Raw genomic sequence first — 19,239 nt, forward strand, 5'->3', positions numbered from 1 at the left:
GAAATCATAGAAATCATAGAATATATATAATAGATATAGAAAGAGGTTTAAAGGTAAAAATCCTGTTAATAATTGTGCTTCTAAAACCTGTGATGTTAGCCAGAGCATGGCTACTACAAAAGCCTTATTAGATTCAGAAGACAACAGGAATGTTTAATTCATATCAGATAGTGCTGGCTTCCCAAGGGAACGGGTCCAAGACAGATGAAGAGAAGCCTGATGTGGGTGCCTCCGGAGGGACTGTAAAGAACAGGAGCTTCCACAGAAGCACTGTATTGTTTTCTTTCTTTTTCTCTCTCTCTTTTTTTTTTTTTTTTTTTTTTTTTTCAGGCTCAGTGTATGCGTACCCAGTAACATGCCATTTTCAGGCTGAAAATGATCAGCAGAAAATGCTGGATGAAAGAGCCCTCATTTCTGGGACTTTGCTTGACAAATGTACCCTATAGGAACCAAACTGAGGACATAGAAAAGACCAAAAATGTTTAAAATAAAACCTTCTTGTAGTTAAAAGGATTGCATCTTGATGCCACTTAGGACATGATGGCTGCTGGCAACTGGGTCCAGTGTAGTGAGACAAGAGAAAAGAACATGCAACTCACACCAAACATCTCTTGGCAAGGTACTTCATATATTTTTAAATTAATATAAATGCAGTAGCAAGAAGCCTGTCCAACAAGAACACAAAACTTGCTGTAAATTACTCATATTTATATTAATTCAGCAGTTATAAGAGTCAATAAGCCACAGCTGAAATCAAGGTTCAGATTCTGCTTCTAGCATACAATCATACAATCACTACCAGGAAGGGCAGTTTGTAGCAACCTAACAGAAGTGAATGAGTGAATGGAGAAAACTCAAAGCTCTCAAGCTTTGGGATTTTTTTTTTTATTTTTTATTTTTATTATTATTATTTTTTTGTGGTTTTGGAGAAGAAGGGAAGGGTTTTATTAAAGAATGTGCCATGTCTGGCCTTCAATAATATTTTAAGTTATTCAAACAAAAAGAAATCCAATCTCCATAAGAAGGGAGAAAAAGCTTTGAATCTAAAGCTTTAAGTTTTTTTACCTTCACATTTGTTCTTTTTGGCAGAATGTGCTTGAATTAACATCCTGTGTACCACAGCCATCTATGTCTTTGGCCTTGTTATACACCCTAACGCAATTGGTAACCTCTTGTTCTTTCACTTTAGCAGATGTCTGAAAAGAACTGCATGCTATTTTGAATCAGGAAAAGATAATCAGTGTGCAGGTTACAGAAACAGGTACATTGATTTATAAGCAAGTATCTACAGTCCTTCCAGGGTTCTTGAGAGCCTGTTTTCTTTTGTTCACAGCATTCAGGACCTTCTTTCTTGGCCCCAGCTCTATCTGAATGCTTTGTAGATCTTCGTCAGAACATAGCATCAGGGTATCTAAATCAATTTTTTCCCTCATGAAGACTGGAAGAAACTCATCCAGCATCTGTGATGCCAGAAATACCTCAAGGGGTGTGTTTTCTGCTTCCTCATCATCCCAAATGAGTTCCTCCTCCTGCCAAGGGATATCAGCACTATTTTCAACATCATCTTCCCTATCATTCTCAGCATTTTCATTCTGAAAGAGCTCACTGGACATTTTAAAGCTTATGACTTCTTTCTCAGAAGACATGCTTCCAGGATTTACATCTGCAGCCAAATTCCTTCCAAATACAATCTTGCCGAGACCTGGCCTCTGGAAAATAGAGAGCTGCCTGTCATTGTCGGTCAGTAATTCATCCTCTTCTTTCTCATCAAATAAATGCATCACACTTCTCCTATCCTTGTCATCTGCTTGGCCATTGCTTTGTGTTTCCTGGCCTCTTGTGCTATCAGCTGTCTTTTTTGCCCTCAGTTTGAAGGTGTCTTTCAGATTTTTGGAGAAAGGAGTTGTTGTATTTGAAGTGAAGAGACTAGGCATCTTTACCCTCGAGTGTGTCCCTTTGGAAGAGTTTACTGTGCCAACCTTTTCTTTCATATAATTCCTGTTCATTTCATGTTGGTGTTTCTCTTGTCGCTTCTCACATTCCTTGATTTGTTTCTCCACATTCCTCTGGGCCTGGGCTTTTTGTTTGGAGACTTTCTTTGGGTTCAGCATGTTCTGCTCCGTGGCAGCTTTGTCCAGGATTCTGACACATTCATGGCGATCTCTGCTGGCAGCCACCTCAAGAGGAGTGCGGAGGTCATTGTCCAGAGCAAATATATTGGCACCGAAGTTGATCAGAAAAGAAACGCAGTGGATGTGACCATTGCAAGCAGCATGGTGGAGAGGAGTGCTCCCCCAGATGTCACATTTGTCTGGATCACCTCTGAGAAGGAAAATAGCACAGAGTGAGATGGACGTACCCAAGCATAACACTGCACAGGAGCTGAACAAATCCTTTATTATTATTATTATTATTATTATTATTATTTCTCTGAGGAGTACAGCACAATCAAAATGAGTCCGTTTAGCTCCATTCTGGAGATCGGTGCTGCACCTACTTACCTCAAGCTTTGAGTATACAGGCAAAAGTCTTCAGCTCTGACTACTTTGCCACAGACTGCTGAAAGCAGGCTTTGACTTACACTCATTGGAACTGGTTGCAAAACTGTTTCAGCCGCTCCTGGGCAGAATATTTCAGAGGCTTTTGGGTGAGTCTTTCCTTTTGTTTGTCAAACACAAGGACAATATTAGGAGGATTATTCAGTGATCACGGTGATGCATATGTATTGTGTCCATGCAGTCACTTCATTGGTAGGTAATAGGTAAATGATTAGGAGTAAAGCCCTGATTACACATTTTTTTTTTCCATTGCTGTTGGATTTAGCTGAGACTGATGCTATTGTTTTTCTTCATCACTTTTGTTCTCCTTAAGCTTCTTTTACTCATCGGGTTTGGAAAGCAGAAGCTCATTTGAAAACAAAATACCATGTCTTTTCAATAAAATTTAAAGCCAGAGAACTTTTTAACTCTTGCACTGACTTCCCATTGAGCTGCTGCTTGCAGACTAGAATTGGCTTGAATCTATTAATTCTTATTTGGTGGGATCAACATCAGTCATGGTTCTGATCAAAACTTGGGTCATCTGTGACCAACAGGTCAGGCAACCACAGTATTACAAAGCCTTTAATAACCTTGGAAAAAATTGCAAAGTCTTGGAGATCTGTTCCATGGCAGTTGTACCATGGATGAAATTGTACATATCACAAAATGTCCTTCAGGTGTTGGTCTCTGTCAATTAATATCTCCAGAAGAAAAAACACTAACATATTTGCTGATGGCCAGTTCTGAGAACATTTGAATTCAACCTTAAATGCTACAGGTGAGTGGGAGACTAGGGGCGGTGTAGAGTTGAAGCACACAGCTGCTTGTGTTGAGAAACAAGAACAAGCCTGAGCAGGCCAGGCTGTGAGAGTGCAGGCATTTCTACAGGGAGGTGGCAGCTGAGCATCAAAGTTTTCCCACTTAGACATGTGGAAACCATGTGTACAGATTTCTGCTTTTGTGGCTGTGCCCTAGGGAACTGCTGCAAAGCGTGCCAGATTCCTTCATTCCCACATCAGCAACTGTCTGCATTATCCTGGCCGTGGAGGGGCTGGGCCATCCATCCTCCCCAAGGCCCCTTCAGAGCTGTTTGAGGTCTAATTTCCCTCTGGAGCCTGCCAGCCTTTGAGTCTCAAACAATTCACAAACCAGAGTCTCAATTCCCAGCTTAGGGGGACTTTGGGCAAAGTTTTACATCTATTTTGGCATCTCTTAGTTCTCTTCCACTGCTTTCGGCTCACACAAAAGAGAACAGATCTGCTACTTGGTCTTGCCTCCATTCATGTGCCTTCAAAGCAGGCAGAGAAAACATCTCTTAATGTCTGGGAGACAAACTCTTAAAAGATGAAAAGGCTTATTTTTAGTAGTGCTACATTTTGCGAGGGCTGAGTGTGTTGCAGTCGTCAGGGTCCTAAAATCTGCAACCACTAGAGAAAAAACATCCTATATCTCAGTGCTTTTGTTAGGAAACCTTTGCTTCAAGGAATGATGACTTCACTAAAAAAAAAATAAAATAAAATACCTTCTCACAAGAAGACACTGCCTGGCTGCAGAACAGATTGAACACCTTCCAAAGTTCAGCTTCTGCCAAGAGAACTACTGAGACTACAGCCATATCTCTGACAGTCTCAGACTACAGATTGTATCTAGAAATATCAGATTAAAATAGAAGTGAATGTATATGTTTGATAATTTTGAGAGCAATGCTATCCTAAAGTTGTCCTCTACCAAAAGAAAAGTGAGTTAAAAATACATTAAGTAACAAACACCTAGAAATTTCTTATCTTTGTGTCACCTGCTGTGACTTCTATGAGCATATATAGTAGAAGACATTTTTAACTCACATATTGAAAAGATTACTTAGCTATTTTTTCATTAGGTAGTCATTCTGTCTTCTAGATGTTTAGAGACCTTTATTGACTCTAGGTTTTCCTTGGAGCTGCCTTCATTATACAAGTTGAAAAACTGACAGTCTATTTTTGCTTTTCCTCAGGGACACAGCCATAGCTATGGAGTCCAAAGGTCTTTTTTATTGTACTATTACAGCCACACCTGAGTTCAATGAACCTTAAAGCAAGTCTATGACAAACCTCATTTTATATTTTCAATTCTATTTTAAAAGAAAAGAACACTAAATATACCCAAATAGTTATTCAACTTTTCCCTCCAATCTTCTTTAAACTATTATGATTGAAAATGCAGGTTGATTTTCATCTCATCCCAGAAAGAATATTTTATTTACTGCATTTTGTTCTATTAAATCTTGCTAGAGAATCACAGCTTAAAAGGTAGACTCCAAGCAGAGAAAATACTGAGATGATATGTAGTGGTAATGGCCTTTTCAATAATATCTTTTAATTTAGTACATTTAAATGATAAAAAGAGAACTATTACTATTAGGAAACAAAACAAACAAACAAACAAACAGTAGAAAATCTTTCTTTTTATTTTTTTTTTTTCAGTTTGCAAGGCTCCTACTCGAGTTCTGAAACAGTACTACAATTTTTAGTGTGATGGTAATTGCTAATACTATATAAAAAAAATAATAATAATAAAAAAAAGAGAAATAACAATTTTAGATGTTACTGTCTCAAAACTATCAGTCGTGCTTGCCTCTGGAAAGCATTAAATCTTCTAGTGTCTAGTACCTGCACTTCAGGAAGCAAATGAGATAGATTTTTTGCTAAAAATGTTTCAGACAAGGTATTTACCTTTAAAGCCAGTTCCAAAGATATATAACCACAAAGAGCTGTTGGCCTACTTCTCCATTAGAGAGACCTTCACCAACCCCATGTACAGACCTGTTTGCAGGTTCTGGGCCTAAACCCATGTGAATGAGGAGAAACGATCCTTGGCAATGCATTCAAAGAATTGATCAGGATTTTCAGCCTTTTGGGTCTGGTGTCACAGCAGCATTAGAAATACACACTAATTATACTTTTGAGCCACAAGCTCACGAGAAATGGAGGCGGATTCACTCACCCTCTCCGGCATATGACCTCTAGAGCTTCTAGATACCCGTGGTATGCCGCCAGAAGGGTGGGCGTCATCCCATCTTCATCTGAAGTATTAAGATCTTTTCTAGTGGCTTCTTTCAAGAGGTCCAGATTGCCATCAGATGCTGCTTTGTGATACCTGCTCGACATTTTCAGTAACTCCTGGCTTCCCGAAGCAGCTCTGTCTGATATCCAGACAGTACAGCTATCCTTCCATTACAGGGATAGTCTGTTAATGATTACAAGTTGAGACGTCATCTTGAGGATGAATATGAGGAGGCAAAGTTCACCCTAGCAAACAACTGGAGTTCTGCAGTAAGGCAGCAGTGTGGTGAATGCTTTCATTTTCTGAGGTGTGGCTCTGCTGCTTACCTCTCATTGCATATTTGTCTGTTTAAACACGGAGGAGATTCATTCATTTTTTCCATGTCTTGGCAAAAGTCGCTTTTGCCAAACTTACTTGTTCTGGGAAAGCTGTCTTTGAAAGAAGCTTTACCACTGATGTCAACGTGACCAGATTTCACACTAAGTAAAAAAAAAAATCCTTGAGTTTTGATAGGCTGAAATACTGTGTAAGCAGTTACCTTCACCGGAGAAGCTGTTTGTAACCTATCTTTTATTTGGGTTACTGCATTTAAAAACAAGCCTCTCCCCCGCAAACACAGCCACATCCGTGAAGCCATTTGGTGCACGCAGACGGAAGTGTGGGTGGAAGCAGGCCTGTCAGGACCAGGAGGTGTTCGGCTAAGACTGGCCAGCTGGTCCACAAGGCACAGTAGGGAAAACCAGTCTCTGATCTTAACACACTTGGCAAATGTAAACTCATCTAACTGGTACTGAAATCTCTATGTTTGGATGCAGGTGAAAAAATCTGAAGATGGCACAGGGAATTCAAGAAATAGAAACGTAATGTTCCTGAGCCCACTGCCCCATATGCACCGTACTCCTCACTTTGGAACAGATCGGTCCAGTCCCATTTTCACACAAGCACTTCCTTCTTTAGAAGTTATTTACATTGATTTCAGTGGGGGTAAGGGCTACATCTGTGAGTGAAAGCTCGTAGAGTTAGACCACAATTCTAATTTTTAAGTTCAAAAGAATTCCTAAGAGAAAACCACATAAAAGGTCAGCTTTAAGACAGGAGCTGAGAAAGTATCAGTAGGTAAATAAAATGCCCCAGGCTGTCTGTTATTCTGGTCACGCTGGCAACAGCTGCCAGCTCAATGTTACTTTTTTGTCAAGCTGTTTTCCATGACTAACTGAATTAACCTGTATCTCAGAGAGAGTACTCTCAGCAATTAGCAGTGAGGTTCTGTTGCTTATTATGCCCCTGTTACAGAAGCGGTAGTGATTGCAAACCAGCTCATTGTCTGAAATTGGTGCAATTACTGGATGGAGAGCCACCTCATTTACTTCCCATAATGCCACCCATGTAACGCACGGCAGACCTCTCCAAATGGGCTTTCTCTCATAATTATTTTCTCAGACAGGGACTGAAGAGCTCTTCTGGAACAAGCTTGTACCAACATTTTCCTCCACATAGACAAGAAGACAAGAAGACTGTCAGGTCCTGTAACAGGTTTGAATCTCTGAATAAACAAGTCCAGCTAGGGGTAAGCTGAAGCTCTGGTTTTCCTTCATGCGGTCCATGGCAGGGACGCCCCAGTGCTGCCTGGCCCCCTGGGGTGGTGAGGAAGGGCTGTGCTTCACCCACGCACACCTCCATCCTGCTGCAGGGGACAGTTACGCTCAGCTCTTGACAGGTTCCTGGCACTGCTGTTTATAACTTTCTAATAAAATCTGCAGTGATTTATTCTGTTTTCTATTTAACCAGGCTTAGCACTGAGTTAAATTTGCAGCTAGGAAAAAAAAAGGAAAAAAAAAACACATGCAGAACAAAGACAGGTAATACACACAGTTTTTACATATATTTTTTACATATATTTTAGATTAGCTGTTTCTGAAAGCCATTACATTGTATTTCCTTTATTTAATAAAGGATATTATAATTTCTTTTACTCTCATGAGTGTAGAATGATCACCTTGGCCTGTATTACCTATACCACCGGTGCCTGGTAGCAGAGAGGAGACAGCATTTTTTTCTTGTATGTTGCATCTTGCATTGTTGGCTACATCTATCAAAGTGAGTCAGTGGTAAAAGAGTCCTTTTTGTTTTCTTTTGATTATTGATTTCTATAGAAATTTAGAATTGATTTCTATATAATTCTATAGAAATATATTCTTTAGCTCTTCTGTTAACTAATTCATCACACAAAATATTGATCTCAGAGAGATTTTTATCATTTAACATCTCAAAATATTTAGTTCAGAAGAGAGTTGCTTTATATGATACGAAGTGGAAAACTATTGTTTGAAGTTTTAATTAGAGGTAAAGCAAAACCCACTTCAATTGGAGAGAAGCTCTAGGACTTTCTCATTATTTATGTCACAAAAGCAGGCATCACAAAAAAAAAAAAAAAAAAAAGACCAAACAAAATCTCCATCTATTTCTAAACTCCTGGTATTTGTTATTCTTGTCCCATCTAAAAACCTCAACTTAAAATGCAATAAATGATTCAATGTCAAATGAATTACATTTCTCAGCCTGAATGGAGATGTGTCTTTTGAAAGCAACGCTCAAAATTGAGAACTTTTTAAAGTCTCTAAGTAGTTAGAATGAAGCCTTTCTTTTTGGGTCTGAAAAGAACTTCAAAACCATTCCACTTCCAATTGAAATGTCCTACCAGGCTCAGGAGAAACTCTGTTGTAATGGTACGTGTTGTTGTAAACTAATGAATTATTTAACTAGCAGTTTTCTTTTGTTATTGGAATTTGCTACATCTATGATTCTATTTCTTTCAAGGACTATCTCAAAGAAAATATTGCCAGTTAAACAATTTATCTAGTAATACTACAGCATCACTAGTTACGTTGTTCTAGATAATTCAGAGCCCTGTCTTACTTGCCTGGAAGAAAAACAGCGAAGTTGTGCCATCTTCTTTTGCATGAGGTATTATCTAGCACAACATTGCCTCACTGTAATTTTTATGGGCAAAACATGCCGTATGGTGAAGGTCACACAAGGGGAGGCAAGTAAGTCTCTACTTGTCTAATGAGATCACTGGAACTAATGGGCTTGAAGAAGAATGAGGTTGTTCACACAGGGTGACTGTGGCTACACAAATCAGAGATGATAGCAACATCTAAACAACCATAGAAGGTATTTTTCACTGGGCATGTAAAAGCAGACTGGGGAACTTCTGTAGGGCTAGAAGCAGTGATGGTGTTGTGTGACAGTGAATTGCTGTCTGAAATGCTGTCCTGCTGCTGCTATGTAACCCAAAGGCAGGCAAAACCCATAGAAATGTGCATCTGGGCTGAGATGATCTGTGTTTTCCAGCATTGGTATGCAATGCCCCAGTGTTCAGCACTGATCTTGAGCAATGCCTTTTTTTTCTGCAGAAGTCAGAAACTCAAATAAGTAAACAAAGCGGAGGAACTGAGGAGGAGACCTTGCAGTTTTTTTCAGCAGAAAAGTAAGAGAGTCATGGAGATAGTTTTGTGTTCCAGGACATGAATTAGATGCTTAACCACATAACTCAGGCCATAGTTATTTTCACAGGTTCAGCAACTCAGACAGGTGGAGCTGAACTTTTTGAAAGGAGAAATGGCTGTGCTTTCTCTGCGGCTTGTGTTGCACACCCTGGAATTCAGACATGTTAAGTGAAGCAACAACCAATTACCCTAGCATGTGCTAACGAACCACATCCTGCAATCTTACAAACTAGAATATTAATGTCAGGAGATGCTAACGTGCACTTCAGGGCAAATCCAGGTGACTATGGCAATTGCATTGCTCTAACTGTTAAATGCTGTTTGGTCCACCACTATCTTTCAGCTAACACAAGCCAGAATCTGTTACAAGGCATCTGGGAGCTGGCAAAACCCTCAGTTAATTCTAGCAGGCAAGGCCAGCCTGTCCTTCTGCTAACACACCTTGCATTGCCTCTGTTCCATGCATTTCCCCCCAGCTAGCAGCAACACTCAGACATGACCTGAGATGGAGCTTCTGCTGGGTGGCCACCAGCCCAGCATCAACCAGCCTCCAGGAATGTGACCTGCATCTTCCACCAACTGGGTGACGCAGTGAATCAGGCGCAGGGAAACTGAGTGGGTTTAACTTTGCATTGGATTTGACTCTGCCTGAAAGTACCTCGCTTGGGTAGCTTTACAAAGGGCATGTACTTGGAACCCTTTTTTCCCCTACTGTGGTAATTCCAGGCTAAATAAAAATAGATAAATAATGCAACAACCTAGCATACAGCTTCAGAATTTGTTTAATTAATTTTCTCTATAATCCTGGCTTTTGAAAGCAGTGATTCTGATTGTAAAATAAATAAATAAAGGCACATGGTATACATTTTGTGAGTCCAGGGGTTTCTGGGAAGTTAATTTCTTGCCAAAGCTTTGCTTCATACTAATCCTATTGATGGCAAAAGCAGAAGTCCAGATTGTTTTTCTGCTATTAACATCAGCTGCTATTTACTCCAGTGTAGTTGCAGATCCTAGCTTTGAACAATAACAGTCCAGAGCATCCAGAGATCTTCCAGTCTAAAAATTGATATGGGACTTCTCATCATCCTTAACCTGCCAGTCATGTTTTCCTCTGAATTAGATCTATTATCAGCATTGCAGATTTGTCCATGTAGGGGAACAAAATATTTTCAATTACATACAAATCTACCAGTGGAATTGTTTTAAATTACCAGAAAAATTGAAGTGGCACAGGAATCTCCTTTAAACAAAACAAAACAAAACAAAACAAAAACAACAAAAAAAAACCTGACAAAGGGTGTACATTTTTCTATGCAACATCTGGCAAGAGAGTAAGGGGAGTAAATTTGGGGCAAGAAGAAAATGCCTTAAAATAGTATACAACAATCAGTGCCAAAGTTTTAGCATCACTTTAAGGTCTCCTATGAGCCCTCCTCCTCACCCCAAGCAGACTACATCTCAGCTAGACACAGGTGCAAACTCTCTGTCCTTTAGGCAGCAGAAAGGCTGCACCTGTGTGGAGCCTGCACCAGGTCCTATATAACTCTGCCTGGGCATCCCAGAGTATGCTTGTGGTGGCAGAGAGATGTGGCTGTGTGTGGGGCAGCAGTGCTTCTGCACCCTAAGGATGCAGTGAGTGGGGTTTGGGTGTGGGGAGCTGGGCCCTTTCCTTGCTGCTCTCTGATTTGCTTCTGTTGTGCTTGCAGGTTGCTGCTCCTTCTCTTTGGCTTTTTGCTGCCCTTGGCCCCTTGTGCTGGTGGCCTCGGGGATCAGGATCTCTTAGGTAATGAGACCTCCCTGGGCTGTAGGGGTTTGGATGGGGTCTCTGTTTGCTTGGAGCTGCTTCTCCCTCCTCTGGTGTGGAAGAGGGCTCTGGGCTGGGGGTGTGCCTCCAGGAGGGTGAGGGCAGAGCTGACTGTGGCCTTTCTCTTGCAGAGAGTGTGACCTGTCATACAGACAGGATGGAGATTGAGTTTCCCAGAGAGCTTGGCAACTATTCCTGGCAAGTGTGTGCAGTGGGTAGGTATTGCTCCTTTCCCATGTAGCTTGGAATTAGGTGTCTGCCTGCAGGACTGATCACTTGCCTTCTTCCTAGATGTGGATGGTGAGGAAATGGTGTCCTGTGACCACACTGTGGATTATGAGAAGCTGTTGCTCAGTGTCCCGCTTGTGAACTGCACTAGCCTGGAGGTAAAGGGAGTATCTGTTCTAGGAGTGTGCTGTTGGTGTTTTCTGGTTGTTTTTTCCTGGTCAGGATTGGATTTAAGACAGTTTCTAGTCCTAGTTTCATTCAAGAGTGAAAATGCCTGGATGAGTCCAGAGGACTACTGACTTAAGCTGCTAAAATACTGTTGCCTGACTACTTATTCTTCTAGCTGTGCTTTAAATGCTTTTGGATACCACCATAAATGCTGTGCTCTCCTATAATAGAGTTGAGAGCTAGTCAAAATGATACTACGTAGGGAAGTAGATGAGGTCCAAGAACTACATAGCACTTCATTTTTACATATGTATACTGATAGATCAAATAATGTGAGTTATCCTCTCTTGGGATAGAGCAGTAACTGGGAGGCCACCCCAAATTGGCCTCAAAAGCAGAACCTTTACAGCTATCAGTTGCTTATAGGTATTTGAAATGCCCTCAGACTTCTGTGGGGTTTTGTAGTACTTATTAATGTGCTTTTCACCAGCTGTCACTTCAGCCCACTGGTCAGGCAGCCCTTGAAACGTTCTAGCTCTCTTCTTGATTCCTGCATCTCTTAACTTCTTACTCTGCAGCCTAGTCTTGTGTACCGATGATTCTCTAGAGAATCTCTTCCATCGTAGAGCTTCTAAAATAATGGTTAATCTTGTCTCTGCCCTGGTACAAATGCCTGAAATAACTCTTAAAGTTAGAGTAAGTCAAAGATTTGTGCTGTGAGTACTGCTTCTTTCTGATTAAAATCTCCTGTTGCCTATAGCATGGTCAGCACCAGTTGAGACTGAGGCTGATGGTGAATGACACAATGGGAGAGGAGAAGAACATAACCTACAGCACTCACTGCAATGTTGTCCATGCAGATAAAATCATTGCTCCTTTTTTTGCTGGTGCAACAAACTGTACAAAAGACTTCATGGCAGTAAGTAGAGAAATGGGGGTGCTATAGATCCTTGTGAGGCAGGATGGCTGTCTTTCAACTGTGGCTGGGATCAGCAAAAAGCTCCAGCCACCTTCAGGGAGGTCTGTCGGCTGTGTCCACGTTAGCATGACCCATAGCTCTTTGAAGAGCTAGTCTGCAAACTGACAGTAACAATTCATGTGGTTTGGCTCCAGCCCTATTGAAGGGGGAACTGGGATGCTAATGCCAGCTTCTGCTTTGGAAACTTGTAGTAGAGATTTCCCTTGAATGATAAACTCATAACTATTGCCTGCTTGTGTTGTATAACTTTTGTGCTTTTCTTTCTCAGGTTACCTTCCCAAGACTCATTCCAAGCTTCGATGATGAGCATACAGTAGGTGACCTTACAAAAGGGAGGGTGTGGGTGTGCCATGGTTTTGAACCTAAAACTGAGCCTGATGCATTCAGGCTGTAATACTTTGATCTTGTTAGGAAATCTAATTTTGGTGCTAGCAGTACAGGTAGCTTGAGTGTATCATCTGCAAGGTGGCAGCCCTGCAGGTGAGGAACTAATGTTTTGCTGTTGTGTGCTTATGCTTTCCCTTAAGGAAAGATTTCTGGCTTTGCAGGTTCCAGCAACTCCAATGACCTGGACTCTGTCAATTGATGATGGAACCAGGGTACACCAGCTGAGCCTTGGGCAAGCCATGCAGCAAGGCTACAACTTCCTAGCTGATGGACACAACCTGATTTTTCAGGTGGCTTTTACTGCTACTGGAGTTGTCTCCTACAAGGTAGGTGCACGAAGAGTTAGTGCTGGGAAGACAGTGCCACTTCAGAGTCTGGATACCTTTCTCCTGTTGAAAGCACTTACAGGCTATGGCCAGAGCTGATGCCATCTGGTGCTGTACTTAGCTGGTGTGTGTGAGGCTGTTAGACTTGGCATAGCTGCCACTGAACTATTCAGCCCTATAAAATGAGAAATATAGTGTGCACCTCAGATCAGCACAGCTGATAAGTATGTATGTAGCTGGGATTACAGCTGCAGCCTGTCCTATGACTAGCAGTGTCATGAGCAGATCCTTTCTGGAAGGGTGGTGTAGAAACTGTTCCAGATATGTAAAGCAGCAGTCCTGGATCAGATATGATATACCGATCTGCAGGATTCATCCTATGATGGCTTGAGCTGAGTGCCCTGTAATAGAGCTGTGTATCTTTTGCAGCACAATGACGAGGTGCTTTACACTGTGGCACTCAAGCTCACCTATGGTCCTCCTGAACGTAGGTTGACTGTGGAGTCAAGAATGCTTTGTGCACCAGGTAATGCATGGAAGAAGCTGGTCCTTCTCTGCCCTGAGGAGTAGTTATCTTAATGAGGCTGTCATTGCAGGTCCAGCAGTCTGTAATGGAACACACATGACTGTTGTCATCCCAGCCTTCCCAGGCACCCTTAAGGCTGTGGGTGTAGGGGATAAGACCATTCCAATGGACCAGCTCCAGGAAAATGGGATTGCTCTGGACACCCTTAGAGGGGTTAAGCTGCATGTTAGCAGGGAAGTCCTGAAGTTCAGGGTGAGTTCAGATTCTGAAGTCCTGGGGGTTGGTGTGGTAACTTACTGGTGTTTACTGGGAACAAGGTCAAAGCTTCTGTACTCAGCACCTGTCAAGTCAGCTGTGTGCCCTGTGGCTGGCTGAGAGCAGTTGTGGTTAAGGTGAATGCAAAACTGACCATGGCAGATAGCTATCACTCAAAGGTAACCCAGGTTTCATGAAGTATCCTCTCAAAAAGAGCTGGAGGTAGACTCTCTCACTGAGTGAAGAGCAGTGTGGCCACAGGGCAAGTAGAACAACTTTAATATGCATGTGTGTTAAAATGAACACTCCTATTTATACTATAGGAAAGTAATTCTTGTCTTTCAGCTGCATGGGGAGAGCTGTCCAGGAGTTCAGTCCTACATGCCTGCCTTGAAACTGGCTTTTCACTTCCATGGGGAGATAGTGGCAATGGTGATGCATCCAGAATGCCCCTGTGACCAGCACATACCATTAGGTGAGTGACTCCTTGCAGTGGACTCAACCCAGTCTGCTGCTCAGCTGGTAATACTCTCTCAAGGCTCGTTCTTGAGCTAGGCTTTCACAGGAATATACATCTTTTAGCTAAAATACAGTAGCTCTTGTCAAAGTGATCCGTCCCTGTTTGGGCATGATAACTTCTGTAAATCTCTGTTCTAGCTGCTGTTTGCACCCAGGATGGGTACATGGATTTTGAAGTCCTTGCTGACAGTACTGTACCACCACTGGACTTAGATACGCTTAGGCTCAGAGATCCAGCATGCAAGCCAGCCTTTAAGTCCTCTTTGAATGACAGGGTTTGGTTTCATGTCCCACTGAGTGGGTGTGGGACCAGGTATTGGGTAAGTATCTTCCCAGGGCTAATGGAGAAGACTTTGTGCAGTGGGAATGCCCTCACTAATGCTGTTATTACTTCCTAGCTTGATGGAGAGAAGATCACTTATGAGAATGAGGTTAGGGCGCTATGGGCAGACCTTCCACTGCGCAGGATCTCAAGGGACAGTGAATTCAGGTGTGTCTGGATGCCTCTTTGGTAACTAGGTCTGAGTATTCACTGTATGAATGTGATACTTAGTTGCTCCCTCATTTTTTTCCAGATTAACAGTCCTGTGCTCCTTCAGCAATGGTGATGCATCCCTCTCCGTAAGGGTAGACAACTTTCCTCCCCTGTCTTCTTCAATGAACCAAGGTCCCCTCTCCTTAGTTCTTCTAAGCTACCCAGGTAATGCTGACTCTAGTTTCAGATAGCTGGGGAAAAACTGAACCTTGTGTTGAGAGGGAGGGTATATGGGTTAACTGTTCTGATGCTTGGACTTCCTATGACTCTATATGCTTCTCCCATACTACTTGAGGTAAGAAATCTATAGCCTTAAATCTATAGCTTAGTATCTGCCTCTTGGACACAGTACAGCTGTCAGACTGGCTGGTCTTAAAGAGCTGCAGGCCAGTCTCTTCCAGGGACTGGCCTGCACATTAACTTACCTGCTATGGTTCTGGTTTGTGCCTTGCAGAGGTCTCTTACAGGCAGCCTTACCGTGATGATCAGTACCCAATAGTAAGGTACCTACGGCAGCCTATCTTCCTGGAAGTGCAGGTCCTGAACCGCAATGACCCCAACCTTCATCTTGTATTGGATGACTGCTGGGCAACAGCATCACAAGATCCAAGCTCACTTCCCCAGTGGAATATTGTTGTTGATGGGTTAGTACTGGTGCCATGTTGGCAGTGGGTGGCAAGATTCCCCTGACTCTTCCCTTACCACCATCTTCTCTCTGTTTGGAAACAGCACTAGGTATAAGGGCTTTGCAGGGGAATGGCAACATTTCTACATTAAAAGTTAGCCTGCTTCTGGGGGAAAAAAATAAAATCTGGTCTATACTGTACTATTCTGACCTGCTGCTTAACCATTGGCAGGTGTGAGTATGACTTGGACAGCTACAAGACTGTGTTTCATCCTGTGGGGCATGGTGTCAGCTACCCTAACTATCGTCAAAGGCTGGAAGTGAAGACTTTTGCCTTTGCATCTGGTGACAAATCCCTCCCTGGCCTAGTAAGTGACACTACTTCTGCTTAAAGCAATAAGTAGGACTACTTATTTTTTAAGTGATGGATCTGTGCCTTTTTTAGGTGTACTTCCATTGCAGTGTCCTGATCTGTAACCGTTTCCAACCAGATTCCCCTCTGTGTGTGTCAAAGTGTCCTAGACAATCTAGAAGCAAAAGAGGTAATGTCTAAGCAGCTGTTAAGCTGCACTGATTCAAGATCAACCTGCTGTACTGTGGGGCTCATCTCTGCTACATTATTGTTGTAGAGAGTGGGATGCCAGGTGTTAACTCTGCTGTGGTGAGCTTGCGGGGTCCTGTTCTCCTTGTGCCGGAACAATGGTCTGCAACCCAAGGTACTAAGCAAGTGTTATGCTAACATACTGCTTAGTTGGAGGATGCAGCTTTATACTGTACTTAACTTTCTTCTCCTCTTCTCCCTTTCTAGGGAACACTCTCAGCAAGGAAGCATGGGCTGGTGTTACAATGACTGCTGTTGCCACTCTCTCTGTGGTGGCCACAGTGCTGCTATTTTTGGCTTTTCTTAAATGCCTAAAGAGAAGAGCATTGATGCTAAATGTAATGTGTTAGTGCATTTTTACAAATAAACTTGGAGTGATGTGATCCTTAACCCTTTCAGAAAAGGTTTATCTCTTTTCTTTAGTATTTCCTTGACAAGACAGATGTCTGGCAGAGCAGTGATACTACTATACTATGTAGTCAGAGTAATCAAGCTGAAACCAGAACCAAAGCTTCTATGATCCTTCACATTGAGTAGGCAGTAAACCTGTGACTAGCAATCTACCACTTACTGTCTTTGAAGGTGACATTGAATCAAGTGGCTGTAAGACACGAGCTCTTCTTATGAGGAGTCAAGGATTGTGTATTGGTAGCTTTTAAGATCATTATGGTTGATCTTTAACTACCCTTGAATTGTGGGCTGCAGAGATCTCAAGCTCTTTGGAGATAAGTGGGCCTCAGTAGTGGTATGCTGAACCCCTGGCTGCTCAGTTGTAGCCTCCAGCTAGCCTTTTGTACACCTAGATTAAAAGCTTTGTGGTGCCTTACTAGGGCTGAGTTGTGGAAAAGTTAACAAATGGGAATAGGGTTTTGGGGCTGTCTGTTTTAAAACAGAAAAAAATTGTGGGTGTACTTACCTGCAGGGGGTACTGATGGAGGTTTTGGGACTAGTTGGCTTTGTCTACAGGTGGATGAAACTATAGGGTTTCTAGGAATAAGGCAGTGGGTTACACTTGGCACAGTGCTCTGATTCCCCAGAAGTGCTGCTGCTGACCACTTCTGCCCACAGTTGCTGTTTCCTGTTTGCCTTGCATCAGACTGCTGTGGTTAATTGCTATTGATTATTGATGAGCAGAATACATTTTAGGCTCCAAGTTTAATGGTTGAAACTCATGGAACTCACGTTTCTTGAGTCTTTACTAGTCTTACTCTACCAGTTTATCCTGTGTTACAGAGTAGTAGTCCTCCAGGGCTAATCAAGTGATTTGGAAAAAAATGCCTTAAAAGTAAGGCCCTATCTCACAATCATGAACAGGTTTGTTACTCAATGACCTTTTCCAGTTTTGTTACCTTGTAAACACTTCATACCAATTACAGACTTTCAAGGTGTGTGCTTCCTAGGTCCATTTCAGGTTTGCTTTTGCTTTCTTGTGGTTCTCTACTACTGTCAGGGTAGAGTTCAGTGCAGCACATGTATCATCCACTATGTATTCTCTTTATCTTGTATATACTTATAAAACTGCATCCTGCTTTCCTCTTAATCTCTACTTATTAAGCAACTTAGCTGTACCTGTAAACCTGAACTTCCTGAGTCTTTGTTCTAGCGTCTCCTATTGCCATGTTACTTTATTGCTGAATTTCAAAGTCTATTTATTTGAAATGATTATCAAATGCTCTTTTTAGAAAAAATCCATGTTGTGCCAACAACTGCAGTATGTATAGCTCTTTCAGCTGCTCTTTCTGTAAATGAGCTCTCTGCTGCAGCTGGGGATGGAAAATGGCTCTGTGCAGGCCTACTAGCAACACCCAGGACTTCTTTGTGATTTAAAGACTTGTGTTTTTACAGTAATAGTTTAAAATCAAAAACTATATGATTTATCTCTTTACCAAGGATGTTGAAGTGCATATACTGAGGCTGGATCCTGCATCTTCTGACCACTGAGGCTACTAAGAAATCTCCAATAAAATTCAATGACTACCTGCCTCCATTGCTGATACTCTAGGTGGCTGGCAGTTTCCTGACAGATCCCTGACCCATCATTGAGGATGGGGGGAGTATGTAGTGTTGGGCTAGCTGAGAATTAAGGTGGAGATCTTCCCTTGAGAAGGGTAGGATGGGGGGAGAAGAATGTAAGTTAACAGCTTTTTTCATTGTAATGCACACACTGAAATGAAAACACCTGTGCAGAGGGGCAGGAAAGAAAGTTTTCGTACCTTTTTTTCCTTGGGTAGAAGGTAGTCATAAAAGAAGTGCATGGTAGTGAATCATGTTTGCTTTCTGATGTTTTTTTGTTACATGCAGCTCCTCCTACTCAGTACAGAACTGGAAAAATCAGATTTCAGTTTGGGTGCCAGGAGAGACTCAAGATCTCCCCAGTCTTCTTTGTGCATTACTTGCACTATTAATATTCTATTTTTTCAAAAAAGAAAGCCTTGAATGATATAGGCTACTTACTTCTATTTCTAAAATATTCCTTTAGAGAGGAAATTTCCTTTCACGTTTTAATCCTGATAAGGTAAACCTTAAATGCTACTGCATTGCAGGGAGCCAAGTAGTTTAACAGGGTATTTAACCTGTGGGCAGAGAATGGAAAATACCAATGCTACCTCAGAATTAATGGTGCATCCTTTGAAGACCAGTTATGCCATGCTAATTTGATTTGATGTGGGTCTCTACGTGGTTATCCATTACAGCAGTTGATACCCATTCTTATGGAATGTGATAATCTTGATAAACAAAGGACAGCTTTATGAAACTAAATGTTAACTTGCCATTCTATTTCCTCCCGCTGCTGTCATAACTAGTATGAGTCTGGTTGGTTCTTTAATTTGCATAATACATTCATTTGCTCTTGATTTTTGCTGAAATGCTACCATATTTGTGAAATAGTATTTCCTGCTTCTGCTGTCATAGGTGAAGGTTATGAACTGTCATTAACTACCTTTCCATGCTAAACCAATCAGTGATAGTCCTGAAGTGTTGGGATTAACAAGGTTCACTTTAAAAGTATTGCATTTTCAGTGTGAACACTTATAAACTTTTCATATGTTGTGTTGGAGAGCAAAAGCACTGATACCTAACGCTACTAGTCACTAAAGAATCACTGCACTTTCAAGTAATGTGGGGAGGCTGTGTTTCTTAGCCTTGCTGTCCCATAAAGGGAGCCTAAAAGTGCTTGTACTAACTATTCTGGTG

The 19,239-nt window shown here is 41.8% G+C and overlaps 2 protein-coding genes across 2 annotated transcripts; one reads left to right on the plus strand and one right to left on the minus strand.

The window, feature by feature from the left end:
• Window positions 1–1,056: 1,056 nt before the first annotated feature.
• On the minus strand, window positions 1,057–5,948 carry ANKS4B (ankyrin repeat and sterile alpha motif domain containing 4B). Its single transcript, XM_035339991.1, has 2 exons — window positions 5,523–5,948; window positions 1,057–2,322 (listed from the first exon to the last, which is right to left on the minus strand). Exons 1-2 carry the CDS (start codon window positions 5,684–5,686, stop codon window positions 1,272–1,274), a joined length of 1,215 nt encoding a protein of 404 aa, XP_035195882.1. The 5' UTR covers window positions 5,687–5,948; the 3' UTR covers window positions 1,057–1,271.
• A 4,697-nt stretch (window positions 5,949–10,645) lies between these two features.
• ZP2 (zona pellucida glycoprotein 2) lies at window positions 10,646–16,447 on the plus strand. The gene is made up of 18 exons (XM_035339080.1): window positions 10,646–10,723; window positions 10,798–10,874; window positions 11,027–11,110; window positions 11,187–11,281; window positions 12,052–12,210; window positions 12,539–12,583; window positions 12,819–12,983; window positions 13,413–13,509; window positions 13,580–13,761; window positions 14,110–14,239; window positions 14,422–14,603; window positions 14,682–14,773; window positions 14,859–14,983; window positions 15,273–15,462; window positions 15,676–15,811; window positions 15,889–15,985; window positions 16,073–16,159; window positions 16,252–16,447. The coding sequence occupies exons 1-18, from the start codon at window positions 10,677–10,679 to the stop codon at window positions 16,392–16,394; spliced, it is 2,133 nt and encodes a 710-aa protein (XP_035194971.1). The 5' UTR covers window positions 10,646–10,676; the 3' UTR covers window positions 16,395–16,447.
• The last annotated feature ends 2,792 nt before the right edge of the window (window positions 16,448–19,239 follow it).

This window comes from Oxyura jamaicensis, chromosome 14 (assembly GCF_011077185.1).
Source record: "Oxyura jamaicensis isolate SHBP4307 breed ruddy duck chromosome 14, BPBGC_Ojam_1.0, whole genome shotgun sequence".
In the NCBI taxonomy this organism is placed as follows: Eukaryota; Metazoa; Chordata; class Aves; order Anseriformes; family Anatidae; genus Oxyura; species Oxyura jamaicensis.

What these genes read in the sequence shown, in the direction of transcription:
- ANKS4B (XM_035339991.1), bottom strand. Translation starts at nt 5,686, where the DNA reads ATGTCGAGCAGGTATCACAAAGCAGCATCTGATGGCAATCTGGACCTC. An exon ending in GAGGTCATATGCCGGAGAGG is followed by an intron (nt 2,323 to 5,522) that starts GTGAGTGAATCC and finishes TTTCCTTCTCAG; the next exon opens with AGGTGATCCAGACAAATGTG.
- ZP2 (XM_035339080.1), top strand. Translation starts at nt 10,677, where the DNA reads ATGTGGCTGTGTGTGGGGCAGCAGTGCTTCTGCACCCTAAGGATGCA. An exon ending in CTGGCAAGTGTGTGCAGTGG is followed by an intron (nt 11,111 to 11,186) that starts GTAGGTATTGCT and finishes CCTTCTTCCTAG; the next exon opens with ATGTGGATGGTGAGGAAATG. An exon ending in ACAAATCCCTCCCTGGCCTA is followed by an intron (nt 15,812 to 15,888) that starts GTAAGTGACACT and finishes TGCCTTTTTTAG; the next exon opens with GTGTACTTCCATTGCAGTGT.